At 39.3% G+C, this 17,659-nt stretch overlaps 5 protein-coding genes across 6 annotated transcripts; 2 read left to right on the top strand and 3 right to left on the bottom strand.

Moving 5' to 3' along the window:
* The first annotated feature begins 1,830 nt into the window (after window positions 1-1,830).
* On the top strand, window positions 1,831-3,330 carry LOC134028987 (rho-related GTP-binding protein RhoG-like). 2 transcript variants are annotated; one of them, XM_062472934.1, is made up of 2 exons: window positions 1,831-2,227; window positions 2,443-3,330. In XM_062472934.1, exon 2 carries the CDS (start codon window positions 2,468-2,470, stop codon window positions 3,041-3,043), a length of 576 nt encoding a protein of 191 aa, XP_062328918.1. In that variant the 5' UTR covers window positions 1,831-2,227; window positions 2,443-2,467; the 3' UTR covers window positions 3,044-3,330. The 2 variants fall into 2 exon arrangements, with proteins under 2 accessions (XP_062328918.1, XP_062328917.1); XM_062472933.1 differs by having other exon boundaries at window positions 1,831-2,236.
* Window positions 3,066-6,674, bottom strand: LOC134028986 (post-GPI attachment to proteins factor 2-like). Its single transcript, XM_062472932.1, has 5 exons — window positions 6,083-6,674; window positions 5,746-5,995; window positions 5,511-5,617; window positions 4,962-5,070; window positions 3,066-4,847 (listed from the first exon to the last, which is right to left on the bottom strand). The coding sequence occupies exons 1-5, from the start codon at window positions 6,245-6,247 to the stop codon at window positions 4,717-4,719; spliced, it is 762 nt and encodes a 253-aa protein (XP_062328916.1). The 5' UTR covers window positions 6,248-6,674; the 3' UTR covers window positions 3,066-4,716.
* Window positions 6,675-7,137: 463 nt separating this feature from the next.
* chrna10a (cholinergic receptor, nicotinic, alpha 10a) lies at window positions 7,138-11,216 on the top strand. The gene is made up of 5 exons (XM_062472935.1): window positions 7,138-7,334; window positions 8,419-8,564; window positions 8,780-8,934; window positions 9,347-9,879; window positions 10,064-11,216. Exons 1-5 carry the CDS (start codon window positions 7,274-7,276, stop codon window positions 10,753-10,755), a joined length of 1,587 nt encoding a protein of 528 aa, XP_062328919.1. The 5' UTR covers window positions 7,138-7,273; the 3' UTR covers window positions 10,756-11,216.
* A 342-nt stretch (window positions 11,217-11,558) lies between these two features.
* LOC134029389 (olfactory receptor 2K2-like) lies at window positions 11,559-12,608 on the bottom strand. Its single transcript, XM_062473485.1, has 2 exons — window positions 12,602-12,608; window positions 11,559-12,508 (listed from the first exon to the last, which is right to left on the bottom strand). Exons 1-2 carry the CDS (start codon window positions 12,606-12,608, stop codon window positions 11,559-11,561), a joined length of 957 nt encoding a protein of 318 aa, XP_062329469.1.
* A 1,384-nt stretch (window positions 12,609-13,992) lies between these two features.
* On the bottom strand, window positions 13,993-14,928 carry LOC134029065 (olfactory receptor 52N5-like). The gene has a single exon (XM_062473040.1). It carries the CDS (start codon window positions 14,926-14,928, stop codon window positions 13,993-13,995), a length of 936 nt encoding a protein of 311 aa, XP_062329024.1.
* Window positions 14,929-17,659: the final 2,731 nt, after the last annotated feature.

Below are 17,659 nucleotides of genomic sequence, written 5' to 3'. Positions count from 1 at the left end.
CTCCATTCTACACTATAAACGTCAGGGAGGACTGCCTTTTGTAGATACAAGCCTGCTGAAGATAGCCAGCATCTCGTATTTCTTTAACCGAGCCTGTTTCATTCGTCATTTGCCTGAGAAAGTGACCTCCGTTAGCCAGGCTAGTTTTGCCCTATCACTTGGTCAGGCTATTTAAAGGTATCGGGGGTCAAGTGACTTGTGCATGGACAAATGAAACGTAAATGTACTTGTCCAAAGGACAAGTGCCTCAAAAAGTTAATGTCAAGTTCTGAAATCCAGTGGCCAGAGATATATGATGACCTGATCGACACTCCAAGTGTATTATCCCTTACAAAAAAGAAGTATACTTCAAGTTTATTTGTAAGTATACATACTATAAAAAAGTATACTATTATCATGTAACTTAAAGTATACTAGCAGTGTACTTATTTATATACTATTTTTGTACTAAGTAAACTGAATTGGCCCACTTTTTAGGTAATTTAGTACACTTTAAAGTACACTTATAGTGTATTTGAGGTTTACTTTGGAATACTGTAAAGTAGCCTGTGTAGTGCACTTTCAGTTCATAAAGTATAATTCCTAAAGTACTTAAAAGTATACTTTGGAATACTCTAAAGTAATTTGTGTAGTGCACTTTCAGTTCATGAAGTATACTTCCTAAAGTACTTAAAAGTATACCTTGGAATACTCTAAAGTAACCTGTGTAGTGCACTTTCAGTTCATGAACTATACTTCCTTTAGTGCCTCAGAAGTAAAATTCGCAATACTTTCAAGTGCACTTTGAATTATTGAAAGTACATCAAGAGTAAACTTATATAACGTCGATTTACTATTATCTAGCTATATATATTTAAATATTCAGAGGCCCCTCAAACCCGCTGAGCTTGCGTCACTTGGCGGGTCCTCGATAAGTGACAAGGCAGATTCTTCGTCGAAAGAAGCTAATTACTGCGTACACTCTAACAGTTGCATAATCCAGCTCTTCTTATGAAACGTAACAGTCATTTAATTCATGGCTACAATGGCAAACCAGCACAACAATGACAATTTCCACTCAACAAAACACTTCCTTCTAAGCAGACACATTTAAAAAACGAAATTCATGAAGTCACATTTGTATTTCGAACAAACGGCAAACTTATCAGCAACACACTACCGCCTTGCATCATGGGAATTGACCAGCCAATGAGCCACGCTATCTTAATTTTTTCACGTCATTTCATTCTTCAGTCAATTTGACAGTATAACCTTCAAATGCAACCCTTCTGTCTGCTTCTTTCTCAAGTAGCTTTTTCGTTTTTTCCATTAATACTCCAATTGATAATTATTAGTATAAGAGTATAGGGTTTCAGAATGTTTTGGAAGTAATTAAGGTTGCAGCTTCAGTAACAAAAAAGATTCAATGTGCAATGCATAATATACTTTCCTAGACATGAATAATTAGAATGAGATGGATCTAAAAAATGTAACCTGTATTGTACTTTTAAATTATTTTGACTGTTTTTGCTGTGTAATAATAGAAAACGTACATCCTACTCCAGAAGAAATCTATACCATTTTCTGTTTCTAAGCATATCAAAAGTGAACTATTCTCTAAGTATACTTCTTACAAAAATGAACTATTTTCTAAGCATACTTCTTAAAAGTATATCAAAAGTGAACTAAAAGTGTACTATCCATATTTTAGTATACTTATAGTATACTTTAATATACTTCTTTTTTGTACCTTTTTTATACCAGGAAGAAGTTCGTCTTTTGCAGCCGACATGGGCAGTTGCGCATGCTTGAGTGGTGTGACGTAGGGTGATAATTGGTCTATAGCTTCTAACAATTTGTAGACCTAAACAAATAGTTGTCTGTATTAGACCTACACAAAAACCAAGATTGGACAGGATTCCACTGTAAACCAACCCCAAATTCGCATTAGGCAGGATCTTGGTGTAGCCTACGCTTTCAAGCTGTTTGCAGAATATAAAGATAAAGATGTTTGATTGAAAAGATCCATCGTGTCATAAAAATGTAATTGCTCTGGGTCTGAGTAACCGCACACCGCATTTTTAAATGAACGCTAAGAAGTTCCTGAAGTTCAACTGCAAGAGCGGACCATTCGCAAACGAGCCATCACTTCCTCAAACTCTAAAGGACTTCTCCCTTGACTTTTTTTCTGCTTAATGAGAATTACAGAAAAGAACCGTAGGTTGTCTGGATCAAGCTACAGTTAAAGGTATGCTTGGTGAGTTTGATTGTTTTTTTTAATAGGCTAGCCTACTTAACTATTTTTTTATAAATGTAAAACATGGATGCGCCCGCGTGCTGCGTAACCTTTAGTTTATTGATTAATAACCGCTTTCAGAAGGAGATCAAAGCAATCGGGAGTTTGAGAGTAATACATATTAGTCACTGAAAGGAACCACTCAACAGTATTTTAATGTATTTCAGGGCTCTGAGACGGAAAGGGATTAGAATGCAGAGCATCAAGTGTGTAGTGGTTGGGGATGGTGCGGTGGGTAAGACCTGTCTGCTGATCTCACACACCACCAGCGCCTTCCCTAATGAGTACATCCCCACGGTGTTTGACAACTACAGCTCCCAGGTGACAGTGGACAACAGGACAATTAGCCTCAACCTTTGGGACACTGCTGGACAGGAGGAGTATGACCGTCTACGCACCCTCTCCTATCCCCAAACCAACGTTTTTGTCATCTGCTTTTCCATTGCCTGCCCGCCTTCCTATGAGAATGTCAAGCACAAGTGGCATCCAGAGGTTACCCATCATTGCCCAAATGTGCCCATTCTTCTTGTAGGCACCAAGAGCGACCTGCGCAACGATGAAGAAGTCCTAAAGAAGTTGAAGGATCAGAACCAGACAACCATCGCCCAAGCACAGGGCGCTGCCCTGGCCAAGCAAATCCACGCCATGAAGTACCTGGAATGCTCTGCCCTCAACCAAAAGGGAATAAAACAGGTGTTTGATGAAGCTGTGCGTGCTTTTCTCAATCCACAACCACCCACCACCAAAAAAACATGTAAAATATTATAGTGAAAATAGACAGAACCAAAAATCACAAATCAAACAAGGTACATTTATTTACTTGCATTAGGCGCATATGGTTTTAAAACTGATTGTGTTTATGTGCTTGATTTAAAATTTGTAGTTACCAGATATTTACAATTGATCATTGAAGTAAACTGTTGGCAGTGACTTTAACAATAATTGAACATCCCAAAAGTCATGAAAAATCATGAATCAACAATAATATCCCATATCTTGTACCAATGGTTTCTGATATTGCAATGGTTGTTTTATAAAAGTGGAATTGAATTGTGTACATTTTCACAATGTGTAATGATTTTCTTCAACACCCTTTGGTCAATCAGTTCTTCTATGGTGATGTGTGTTGCAAACCAACCACAGAGTTATTACACTGTTCCTTCTTTGAAATTGCTGAGTTCTAGATCTAAAAGAGGAAATACAGAGGCCTTTGATTAAAGACAAGATATATTTTTCCTATCATGGCCATTAGTTAGAGACAGAAAGAGAGAATACAAGGAACACTGCTAGTCAGTAACTTCCCCCTGAAAGTCCATAGCTTGCTGTCTATTTTAGATTTGAATGAGTAAGTTTTCACAAAAGCTTAAACTTTCTTTGAAAGGTACATTCTGACCGAAATCTTAGCATGGTTTGTCTTTGTTTATAGCAGACACCCTGTAAGGAAATGTTTCACATACTTAATATAAAGAAATGTGATTGTAGAGCTCCGACCACCTACAAATTCAGTGTTGGATTAACCCTTGTGTTATCTTCGGGTCGTTCTGACCCATCAGCCGTGTGACCCACCGTCGTATTGCGACAACTTTACCGCATACAAAAACAAAGTGAAGCATTTTCTTTTAACCGTTGGGCTGTCTCAGACCCCCCACATTGCGAAGGTTAAAAGAAAATTATTTTTATTTGTTTTTGTATTGGGTAAAATTGGGTAAACACAACGATGGTTCGTTATGAACCTTTGGGTCATGTGACCCGAAGGCAGCACGAGGGTTAACACTTGCCAAGTGAAAATCAATGAACAGCAAAAGATTTCTGTTCTATCCTGCTTCTCATTTGATAGTAAAATAAGGCATCAGTGTCTATACTTACTGGCAGGAACACTACAAATAACACATCGTCATTGTTGCAGCATTGATGTATAGTATGAAGTAACAATAATATCTCTCCTCTCTCCCTCTATCAGTCCATCTGCTTCACAAACCAGGAAGTTAATTTACATGCAGACTTTTGTAATTTCAGCTGGAGTATGTGTGACCATAATATCTGAGTAGTTGGCTCTATTGAGAAACATCAGTTGTTGCCAATAACCTTCTGTATGGAAAATACTGTATTATATAGCGATTTGTCCACAGCAGTTTACTAATGTGTGAGATTTGAAGATTTTTGCACTACGATTCATTTATTCCAGTCAGAAGAAGGAAAAAACATGCACGTCTGGCTAACCAACAGCAGTGACCCTCAGATGGCCAACACTGTTGAACGAATGAGTTTATACCTTTCCAGTGCAGTATACGTTAGGCAAATTGTCTATGTCCAGTGTCATGAGGTCCTCATTAACATATATGAAACAAAACATCTTCCTGCTTTCCCAGTGTAGCAGAGGGATCAGAGTCAGGTGGGGGCTGGGGGGTTGTTGACCTGGTGATGCCACCTCGATTCCCCAGTCAGAAGTATTTTTCTTCTGCTAGTGACATAATCACTACCTCTCTGCTCTTGAAGTCCCAGAATGCAGTTAGGTGAAAGGCCATGTTTGACAAAACTACCAGATACTCAAACAAGGAGAACAAAGTGTAGCCTGTGAAAGTCAGATAAGAAAGGAGGCTATTAACAATACCACCACCATGGGCACACCTACACTGCAACGAAAGGAAGACCTTGAAATAATGTTAAATATGTATATTATACTTACTCCCAGGTTCACAATACATGTTGTGTTTCCAGTAAAAGTAAGCAGCGAGGAAGCAGAAAGACACGTTGAGAGTCAAGAACCGGATCTTCCAGTGATAGGATTTAAGGTCCTGTGAAGAAGAAGATACATGTCTGACAGCACCAGGATACATTTGTGGGTATGTTACTTTGAGTGCAGGTGACTAGCACAGTATGGATGGAATGATAATACACATGGTTAACTGATTCCTAAACATAACAGCAGTCTGTATGACACTGCAGCAGAAACATGATGAGGTAGTAGTTCTGTTGGGGAAGCACGCATTTGATGGTGAAAGAAGCCTCCAGTTTCCACCACATCCTTTCACCGCAACTATGGGCATGTCACAGGCACCATGTGTCTCAAGCAACATAATTTCCTCATTACACTAAGAGTGTTACTACAGAGGTCCTAAAGTTGCCCACAACTGTTCTGAACAAACATTTCTAATCATGCAAAATAGTTAACAGTGGACATTGGACTGGAGATGTTGTGATGACAACAGAGGAAGTGGAGGAAGCAGCACCTCACCTCTGGGCTCAGAGAGTACTTTTTAATAATATTCCAGAGTCGGCATGTTATCAACATGTAAACTAGAGAACTGAAGATGAACAGGACGAAACCTTCCTTATGGACAACTAGGGAAAAACCATAATGATGAAGGAAGAAAAACGGTGTTACTGTCAGGTAGTCTATTGATTAGGCTTGAATGAATGTATTAATAAGATAAAATGTGTAAATGTTAAGAATGAAAGAGGCCACTCACAGTATGTCTCGTTAGAGGACACATAGGAGAGCAGCAAGAGACCAAAGGTTTCAGTGAGCGCACACACCAGGTTCCCGCTGTAGAGCAGCCACTGTGGGAACCTGGAGGAGAAGCGACTCTTATAGAGGTTAAAGTAGGACACGGCCACGAGGAACCGAGGAGCAGAGTGCAGCCCAATGCAGACACGCCAGATATGGCACTCTGGACTCTGGCTTATGGAGGCACTGATAGAAGGTAAATAATTAGGAACCTAAAATCATGGAAAGTGATCATTAGAGACAGGTTGATTAAAATTTTAAAATGCAGGGCAATTTGTAGATATCTTAAAAATGATTACCTGGCAATGTGTACCGGTTGAATCTTCAAAATGGAAAACGGAGGATATGAAGATGCATGATGTTAGACCAAGCAGTGGTAGACTCACTGTGCTCACAACACATGAGGAAAAGGATAATCTAATCAGGGGCTTTTCATGCCCCAGGGTGTTAGGCGCTTGCAGCATCCTAGTGTGGATCAGGACAATAGGCCTACTGATAGATATAAATTGAATGCTATGTTCAATTGGTGAAACTATTGTTGAAAACCAAAGATGCCTCAAAGGCAAACAATAAAAAAATATTGTTTTTCATATTTATTTTTGCCTTTCCGTAGGTTAAATTGCGATCACACAACTACTAAAGATAACACAATTTCTGGTAAGGAGATAACGACGTTCAAAAACGCTGAAAAGGTCCAACACGTATTCTCACGTAGGTCTCCTCTCAACAACATAACATCTTCACAACAGGGAGAACGCGGATGGTCCTCTTTCTGTAGCCTATCCTATCACCCCAATCTTTCCAATATGGGTCAATATTTATTTCACTAAAATACATTTGTTCTTTATGAGCGGATTACACAAGATGTCTGTAAACAGATTCGGAGAAATGTTTCTGGTGGTAAGCAACCCGGAAGAGAAAGACCACGCACGGTCAGTGCGCAGGCATGACTGTAAAAGTGATGCTCTTTCAATCATAAAGCAAAAACCATTTCTTTCAAAGAATTGTGGCAATGGGTAGGCTACCTAATGATCATGTAGCCGACATCGATTCCACGATTGGTAGGGTAGCATAGGCTGTCAGTGAGAATGTAAAACAGAATTTTTGGGAACTCTCCATGGTGCTACTTCGGGGGAGATTGATAAAACCTATTTAATATTCGTATTGAGGAAATTCTGAAATATTTTACAGGGATAAATCCTATAAAACTTTTTAAAATTTAAATTATAAAAACACGTAACTCGTCTAAATCATAGTTGTTTCATAGAGTTGTTTCACATAATCACTGCAGGCTCGAGTAACTTGAACCTGACTATTCTGTCATATGTCCCGCCTTTCTTGTCCTCTCATTCACACACAGCAGTGTCTTGGTAAAGCACAGTGATTTTTCTGCACCAATCAACCTATTTTAATCATAGCGTCGCTGAAAGGATCATCTGGAGTTATATTTGCTTTGTTCTTTAAGTTAAATAAATGAAACCTACAGCAACATGAAACTATGGGGAATACACGCGTCAATAAGTTTACTTCTAAGTATTGAAATTGTTCCAGGTAAGTTACCTGTTTCATTTTCTCTTTTGCGGATAATAAGAAATTGTGAACCTACCTAAATGTGGTATAGGCAACAGTACCGAACTATCTTTTTGTATAAGATTAACTGCAGTTTACTGTAAATTTGAAGCAGTTTTTAATTTGTTTCACAGACCTAAATCTAGATATTCTGTATTTTAGGTCAACACATTCCTAATTGATAGTCATGCAACAAGGTGTTAAAAACGGCATTGCTGTTGTGTCGTCTAATTAAACATATTGTAGAGATGTTACGGCTGATTTAATGCTCCTTCAGAGCTGTTTTGTAGACTTTGTAAACTTCTAGCCTGTCCAGTTGTTGAGGGATTTTCTTATCACTGTAATCCTGTGTCCCTTCTCTGCAAAAAGCATTATTGAAAACAGAAAAGCAGTGTCAACATCTGGCTAACCTAAATCCACTGTATGCATAATAAACAGCTGACTTATCTGGCTGGTTGTTTTTTGTTGTCCCTGGTCAGTAAACAGGGCGTCAGCGTCCACAAAACACACTAAATTTATTGTAATATTTACAAAAGATCTCATCTGACATTGTACAATAGGTCCAGTGGTGTTTGGATTACAGGGGAAATCAACACAATCTTGAGTATCATGCTCGTGTATAAAGGCAGATTGACATTATGTCTTACCATAGATTCTGAAGGGTAATCTGCCCTGAAATCCCTCAACTCACAGTGCGCTGCACCATCTGCCATGTGTTTGAATGTTCCCTGAAACCATACAACATTTGCCTGCATTTGCCACTCTCCTTTACACACATATCTGTTTGTTAACCCATCACATGATATATAACTATATTATTTGTTCATTTTGTAACCATATTGCAGTATGTGCAGTACTTACAGAGTAAAAATTGGTCTTTTAACCATTTTCAAGCCATGATGCCAGAGAGGTTGTGATTTATATGTGATTTATATGTGATTTATGTGAAGAGTTTCACATTAAAGAGTTACCAAATATTAAAAGATGATCAGACAACCTGAAATTCATATTTGTTTAACTGCTGAAGTGCTAAATGTAAAGTATTTTCTCTCTCTAACCTGGTCAGTCTGTTGGAGTGCTCATGGAAAATACGCACAGAAGCTGCTAAAGGATTTGTTCAGCAACTACACCAGTGCTCTGAGGCCAGTGGAAGACACAGACAACATCCTGAATGTCACCTTGCAGATCACCCTGTCACAAATCATTGACATGGTAAAATCTGAGAAATATAATTTTATGCTGTTGGTACAATAACCTCTATAATCACACATTGCATATGTATTTATCTTCACATTCATATTCAGAATATTTTTAATCATGTCAAGTAACCCAGAATAACAGGTAATCGACAGAACAATTGCTGGTCAGAGGACAGATAAAGGCATTAATTTGAAAAAAAAAGTTTAACGCTGTTCCATCTGTTTCAGGACGAACGCAACCAGATATTGACAGCATATTTGTGGATACGGCAGGTGTGGACAGATTCCTACCTCACCTGGAATAAAGATGACTATGACGGGCTTGATACCATCCGTATACCTGGTAGTTATGTATGGAGACCTGACATTGTCCTATATAACAAGTAGGTCGGAATGGTATTGAGAGATAGAGAGAGAGCTCTCAACTTTGACTATTCACGTTGACGGGAGGCACAAGCTGAACGTTCCTTGAAGTTATTTGTTCATGAGAGTGTTCAGAAGGTGGTGAGCAGGCTGAAGGAGATGACGCTCCATGATAGCTTCTCAAACTGCTTGTCTTGTGCCTTTACCTGTCCCTCGTATTGAGTAGTAGACACTTTATTAGTCAAAACTGAGAGTGGATTTGAATTGATCTTGTATCTGTTCCTTTATAAGGTAAGTTACATTTGATGAGAAAACAAAACTAAATTAAACATACAAGACATGACTAAACGGATATGCATTCATCACAGTCACGTTCCACGCATTTGCATGTTGCTCCTCCTTTCTCCCAGTAGTAACGTCTGTGTATTGCAGTGCAGATGACCATTTCACAGTCCCCATGCACACCAATGTGGTTATCAGACATGATGGACAGATCATGTGGGACTCCCCGGCCATCACCAAGAGCTCCTGCAAGGTGGACGTGTCCTACTTCCCCTTTGATTCCCAGCATTGCCGATTCACCTACGGCTCCTGGACCTACAATGGGAACCAGCTGGACATCACGAATGCCCTGGACAGTGCGGACATAGCTGACCTGGTGGAGAACGTGGAGTGGGAGATTCTGGGAATGCCTGCTAAGAAGAACGTCATTCTGTACGGGTGCTGTGCCGAGCCTTACCCTGACGTGACCTACACCCTCAAACTCAAGCGGAGGGCCTCCTTCTACGTCTTCAACCTGCTCATTCCGTGCGTGATGATCTCCTTCCTGGCTCCTCTGGGATTCTATCTGCCCGCTGACTCTGGGGAGAAGGTGTCTCTGGGGGTGACAGTGATGCTGGCTCTCACAGTCTTCCAGCTGCTGGTGGCAGAGATCATGCCTCCCTCGGAGAATGTCCCACTTATCGGTGAGCCCAATGATGTTTCAGTCATAAAAATGTTTCAGTGCACTTTTCCTGAAATGCTACTTACTATAATCAAGATTGTAGATATGTATCCATTTCTGTGGACTGTTTGTAACTAAACCCATGGAGCTGTGAATATGAAGTCTTGTTCATTCTGTTCATGTTTTTCTATCTCTTCTCCCCTCAGGAAAATATTACATTGCCACAATGACCATGATAACAGCGTCCACTGCCTTGACCATTTTCATCATGAACATCCACCACTGCGGCCCAGATGCTAAACCTGTGCCCAAGTGGGCTAAAAAGGTCATCCTGCAATACCTGGCACGTGTGTGCTTTGTTTATGAAGTGGGGGAAAATTGCATGTCAGTCCAGGCAGAGAAACAGGAGCCTCCTCTCCAACAGAAAAGAGCCAACTGCTGCATGAACGGACAAGCAGGCAGAGAGGACTTCAGGTTGCGGCTGGAGGGAGGCTGGGAGGCGGTGATCCCCGAGGTGAGAGAAGACTTGGATCAGATGATGAGCCCCACTGGCTCCATGGGGATGAACCCCACCAACCACTACTGCGCCTGGAGGAATGGCATGTTCATGAGTCTGGACTGTGGGGACACGTTGAGGTCAGCCAGGCGGAGCAGGAAAGGAGGTGTGAGTGACAGAGTTGGGGGAGAGGTCCCGTGCCAAAGCCCGTGCACGTGTCAGCAGCAGCAGCTCCTCAGGAATCTGGAGTACATCGCCAACTGCTGCCGTGATCAGAGGGCCACACAGAAAAGAACTGGGGAGTGGAAGAAGGTGGCCAAGGTTTTAGACCGCTTCTTTATGTGGATGTTTTTCATCATGGTCTTCCTCATGAGCCTGCTTATCATGGGGAAGGCCATTTAATCAGAATCAGAATCAGAATGGGATTTATTCGCCATGAAAGTTTGCACAGACAAGGAATTTGCTTGGGCAGGAAGGTGCATACAATAAACATATAGGGACCTAAAATTTAAATATGTGGACTATCTATACTAAGGGTACATAAACTAGCAGTACTAAGTGGGATTAGAATTAAATTAAATATGCAATAAAATATAAGTTGCCGTAATAGCTTTTCTGTAGCTGTTGTTATGTGTATATACTCTGCTTCCTGTGTGGAACAAGTATAGGTCTGAATATTCTAGAAATACTCTATTTTGTACTATTCTGTACAATACCAAACCTTATTTATTCTATCCATTTAATATTGTGCAGTCACAGTTTACTTGTAGGCTTCAATGCATCTCTTGCATTTCAGGTCTTATTCTTATTCAATATTACATCATTATAGATTAAAGGCATCCTTTTCCCTGACTGTTTTGAAATAAAAGAACATTGAACAATGTGATCTTGTCAATCCATTTTATTAGTGCTTAGAACCCAAAAGTACACACTTTCTTTCTATCTATATGACCTGTCTCTCACTTTAAATTGAACTGGTGTACTCAAACCAGGCCCCTGTTGGTGAATTCAATTATTTTACCGGCATTGAGTCTTGTGACAACCTGCATTCCCTGCTGATCTCATTATACCTTTCCAAATAGGATTATTTAATTGGCTCTGTTTTGAACACAAACATGTCTCTTGACAAATTATTATAGTTAGATTGTAAGAGGACTTCTTTAAGGGGGTCTGGTGTTACCATAAAGTATTGCGTATTACATTTTTTAGGACTGTCGTTTAACATGACAACAGAGCTTTTGCAAAGCATCTTTTATTTCTTTGTTTCTAAAAGTGTAAATAAGGGGATTTAGAACAGGAACTAGGGCACTGTTGATAATAGATATCAAGATTAGCATATTACTATTATTCTTTAATACTTTGGCACTAATATATACACAAGAATGAGCTAAATAAAAGGCCAGAACAACAGTCAGATGAGAGGAGCAGGTGGAAAAAGCTTTTATACGTCCTTCAGAGGTTGCAATTTTGCAAATTGCTAGAACTATTCTATAGTAGGACCACACAATTAACATGAAAGGTATATACATAACTACCACGGCAATTGAAAGAGCCACATCAATCAAAAATGTAGTGTCCCAACAGGACAGCCAAACAACAGCTGGGTAATCACAAAACCAAAATTTTACTCCAGTGTTACAAAATGGCAATTGTGATGCAAATATGACAGAGAAGCAAGGCATTAGGAGACCAGACACCCATGCTACAGTTACCATTACAGCACATACCCTCCCAGAGATTATACTGCTGTAACGAAGAGGATTGCAGATGGCTACATATCGGTCATAAGCCATGACACACAAGAGAAAGCCTTCAACAGTTTGAACACCCAAATACACATACATTTGGATAAAACAACCTGAAAATGTAATGGTAAAGTCATTCTGTAAAACCATTGTTATGAACTTAGGGTGAACACTGGTTGCTATTACTATGTCTATGAAAGACAGATTACCAAGAAAGATGTACATGGGTGTTCGTAGTTTGTAGTTTGTCATCACCAGAGTGAATATGATGAGGTTTCCAATTAAAATCATGATGTATACCACCAAGATGAAGAAAGACAACTCCACATAGAAGTTTTTAAGACCCTGCTCAGTCCCAACAATGAGAAATTCAGTCACATGAGTTACATTGAAGTCTTCAGAAGAGGGATCTATTGGTAAAAAAAAAAGTATTTACACAATTTGATGAAAATAGAAAGACATTTAATATTATTTATTTTATAAGGATTGTCAGAACACCTTACTCTGCATTTTCTGATCCTGCCTTTTCAAAGGATTTGATGACGTGTCAAACCGACGAACTGTTAGAATGAAAGTAAACATCCAAAACTATAACCACAAATACTCAATAAATACCCATGACCTAAAGTGAATTACCACCCACACTTACCTTCAACCAGCCCTTTGCACTGCAAATGTTCCGGTTCTATACATTCCGTAGAGACATAATGATTTATGGGGGGTTGGGGGGGGGGGGGGGGGAACCTCTACTTTAATGGGACTGGCCTCTATCCATTTGAGAGAACAGTGCTTCTGTTCTCCTTTTTATTTCACAACACTACTGAAGTCCTACTGGACATCCAGACACCTCCTACAATTACAAGGTTTTATTATTTAACTATTTAATAATTTGTTATTTAGTATAGATTTCTCTGTGGCTCCTCACAACCAGTTAATTAGCACTGAGCAACAAAACATAGTTAATCAAATCCAGGGGAATTAAAATAATTTAAATGGATGTTTTTCTGTATTGAACAGTTTCACAACAGGATGCATTTGTTTATTGGTATTATCACACTTGGCCCAATCGGATCCATTAGGTCAAAGGTTTGACTTGACAAACCAGTTAGAAAAGCAATCTTCTGGATCCAGACCACACAAACGTGAGCATGTAAAATGTCATTCTATTCCATTTAAAATGGTTTAATCACACCATCGGTAGACATAAAGCACAATGAATTCATGAATATAGTTGCTGAGCATCAGGCAACACACATCATCAGAATATTATGTTGGATGCCACAGCATGCCCCCCCCTCCCTCCCTCCCCCCACCGGCCACCAAACATGGTTGTATCCTTTCTTCTTGCAAAACAGCCATGCTCTGTGAAGTAGCCTTGGAAACACTCAAGTACGGCATTTACAGTCTTTTGAGAGGACCATTTATGGACAATATTTTACAGCATAACACAGCTGTGATTTCTTTGTCTAGTAAGCCATCCCAGCCAAACATTTAGTTTGTGATTATAACATGATTCTCAAAGTAAAATAAAACATTAGTTTTTTTTAAAGAATGCTATTGTATTACTGAAACTATTATGGCATAAATATAAACTACAGCTATATCATCATCATCATCATCATCATTTTATTCATTTGAAATAGGATCAGGTAGATTGGCATGGAACAGAAAATAGTTCAGCACAATGTTATTTCAGCAAATGGACACCAGAGGTCTACACAGAGACGGCTGTGACACTACAGTGCTGGGCAGACACACCTTCTTACAGTAATAACCTCTGTTTCACCTGTAGAATATGTCTGAAGGTTATATGGTCTGATGCAAGTCTTATTGTCATCAACCAGGAGATAATGATAATAATGGTTGGATTTACATCATGCAAGACTCACCAGTTCTAGGAGTGCATGATCCTTTTGCTGAATATTTGGACAATTTTCTGCCTCAGTGATTTTGTTTGCATGGCATAAATAATTGGGTTCAAATTGGCAGGAACAACATGAAATAAAATATAAGCCAGCTTTCTCAAATCGGGGTAGTCTGGGAAGCGATGCAAAATGATGGTCAGAAATCCAGACCAAAGCATGATGAGATACAGGACCAGGTGGCTGGCACACGTCTGTGCTGCCTTGTTATTCAGTTCCTTGTTTTTCCTGGTCCAGCAGATAACAGCAATCCTGAAATAAGTGACAGCAATACTTCCCATTGAGGAACTAAATAGCAACACAGTGAAAAAGAGTCCATAGATGTTATTGACTGTCACATTTTCACAAGAAAGCTTAAACAGCGATGCATTGTCACAATAAGCGTTCAGTATGATAGAGCGACAGCGAGACAGCCTAACAGTGAGCCCAAGCAGAACGGATACCAACAGCAGAGAGGTCCCCCAAGCTGAAACAGAGAGGGTTACCACGGTTCGGGTTGTCATTATTGAGTTGTACCGTAGGGGGTGGCATATAGCCACATATCTGTCAACAGCCATAATTATCAATATCATGTGGGACGCCGAGCCAAATGTGTGACTGCAGAATGCTTGTGTGACACACTGAGCATATGAGATCAACTTTGGAGTTGAAACAATATCGTGCATCAGCCTAGGCAGTAGCACAGTGTTCCCAATGAGGTCATTTGCTGACAGGTTACAGAATAGTATGTACATGGGCTGGTGTAAGCTCTCCTCTTTGATGATAAGTACAATCACTCCAATGTTGGAGATAAGAAGAGTAAGGTAGACAAACATAATCAAGAAGAACAGAGGATATGTGAACTCCATAGAAATGTTAAAGCCCTCCATTTGGAGAATATCACTTTGAAATGAATTGTTCCCATCCATTTTGCAGGGTAAATCTGAAAAAGAAAATGAAATGCAAATATTTGTAAATGTGTGTAAATACATGTCATCATGGATGAAATATATGTTGTTACATAATAAGTAAATACTCTCAGGCCACAAAATATGCTCAGGACCTCCACAATGATCAAAATGCAACTAAATAAGTTACCTGAACTTCTGTCATATACAGAGGTACTACCTCACCGTTTCTGTAGCAGATGAGAATCCTGTTGAAGGTGTTTAATAATATCTTAAATGACAAGCCATCACAGCCAGAGTGAGATATATGCTCACCTGCTCTGAAGTTATGGTCTGTCTGGCACTGTGTTTAATCTCTGCACCAGCCCAGTTTGTTTCATGTCATGCCAGTGTTTAGAAGCTTTGATTAAACAAGGCACTTTAAATAGTGGGACAGCTATAATGGCTTCAGCATATATCCAGTTTCCAAAGGTGAGAGAAAGGTTAGCAAATCAATTTCGAACTGACGTCAACAAGGCCTGAGGGGTGTAGACTTTCTATAGACTGCAGCATCTCAGCTCTGAGGAAAACTGTATTTCTTAAAAAATGACAGTTGACTCATAACTGTCTCTTGTGTGTCATTATGCAGAAGAGCTTGAACATTATTCTAAATGTTAAAGGGTAATTCTTCTATCCTAGATATCACATGTAATTTATCAGATAATCATATTTTTACACTTAATGCTAGATTGATTATTACTGTCTACAGAGAGCATGAAACACTTACAACCCTACAGTTTTTTAAGAAGTTAGCAGCATTAGCTTCTTCATGGTGCCGCAATTAATAAATCTGTTTTTCTCCATGTCAGTATTTGTTTCACAAAATGTGTTGGTGTTGCGGATTTTGGTTGAAATTTTAATTGACAGGAATTGGGCCAGGTAAACTGTTTCTGTCATAATTCACTACTTTCCGTTTAACAAGTCCCATTTGTCAGCATTAAGGTGCATGGTCCTTGGAGAGAGCATCACACTTTGTTGTCAAGTTCTCATAATGAGCAGAGGATACACTTATACTGCATTATGCAACAGTAACACAATCCAACTGCACTCTGAGGGCTTCTTAGGTCATGTCCCTCAAGTCACATTAGGGAACTAATGATAGATATAGAAACTGACCAATTAGTGAAACTTAAAAATACATGTTTGTATACAATCATAAAATGTACTATGAAGACATATAAAAAAAATTTTTCATTAAAACATTTTAGTTTGTTTTGGCAACTTTAAATATGATACCCAATGGAAAGGTAAACTGTTAGATAAAAAACATAACTAATAAGAGGGTTTATATGCATCAAATTAGTGAGGTATTGCAGAAGTAATTGATTCTGGGGTAGTGTGGACAGTGAGTGTCTCTCAGACTTTGCACTATCCCTGAAGAGCATTAGTGGTATCTCTGTAGACACAGGGTTAGCACTGCTTGGCCCTCAGGCCTTCATCCATCATGAATGGAGGCCAATTCAATTGTCTTCCAGTCCACATTACTATCCCTCCAGGGTGGGCTGATTAACCTGTCCCTGCTGTCCACCTCTACGTATGTCTCTTGATAAGGTTATTGGCCTGAAAGGAAACATCTAGATCTCTTTAATAAGGCAGTGGACCTGACAGAGCATCTAGATCTCTTTAATAAGGCCATGGTCCTGACAGAGCATCTAGAGCTCTTTAATAAGGCTGTTGTCCTGACAGAGAATCCCATAAATAAGTACTCACATGATTGTTCTTTCGCTTAAATCAGTTATATTGTATGACAGTTAGGGGAAGTTGAGTATAATTAATGTTATTTCAAGTCACACCACATGTGATGGTGGAACTAAATAATACTGCAATCTAGGTTAAACTCAAATGACCTTTCCTATCACAGCATGTTTTATCATAGAGTTAACTGTTAAGAAGAATAACATGTAGTTAACTCTGTAGTTGTGACCTCACTAATGACCCAACGGTGAGACTAGAGCGTCCCATGTGGATGTTATTACCAGCACACATCATCAGTAAACATGATCATGATTAACGACATGGGGGCATCAAGTCTCTATAGAATAATTATAATTTGTTACAGAAAATAACACACCATATAATTATATCTCATAGGACGTCATTAATTCATGTTTTCCATGCAATGATGCAATTTCTGTTATTGCATCTAAGCATGGAAAATGAAAGTGTTTGATTGACTCTTTCACACCTTTAACTTCATATTAGTCAAACTAAGCACATTATGAAATACATCTGCTTCAGAAGTTTTAATATGAAGGTGTGGGCCTGCAAAGGTCAAATGTATAATATACATTTTATTAGCAATGTAAATGTATTCTAAAATCTATGATAATATAACTTGCATTACTACATTTAGTCATTTAGCAGACGCTCTTAAGTAGGGTGAAGTGCCTTGCCCAAGGACACAACGTCAGTTGGCATGACCGGGAATCGAACTGGTCAGCCACCTGACTCCTAATAACCACCAAACTGTCAATGAGCTGTATATGCAACGTAAACAGACAGGCCAGATCTGTTTTCACTGATCATTGAGTTGTTCAGTGACATTCAAAGTCATGGGTATGTCACAGCAGGCATCCTCTGTGACAACAGTTTGCTGTCAGTCAAAAGAAAATGTGAATCTTTGAAGTTTCTGTGTCGCAGAGGATGTGTAGAGTGACGTGAAGGCACCTCATGACCATCATATAAATAGACTGTTAAATGGCGTTCTGAACAG

This window comes from Osmerus eperlanus, chromosome 11 (assembly GCF_963692335.1).
Source record: "Osmerus eperlanus chromosome 11, fOsmEpe2.1, whole genome shotgun sequence".
Classification (NCBI taxonomy): domain Eukaryota; kingdom Metazoa; phylum Chordata; class Actinopteri; order Osmeriformes; family Osmeridae; genus Osmerus; species Osmerus eperlanus.
The sequence above is the reverse complement of the archived record's forward strand: the minus strand, read 5'-3'. Positions and strand labels throughout refer to the sequence as shown.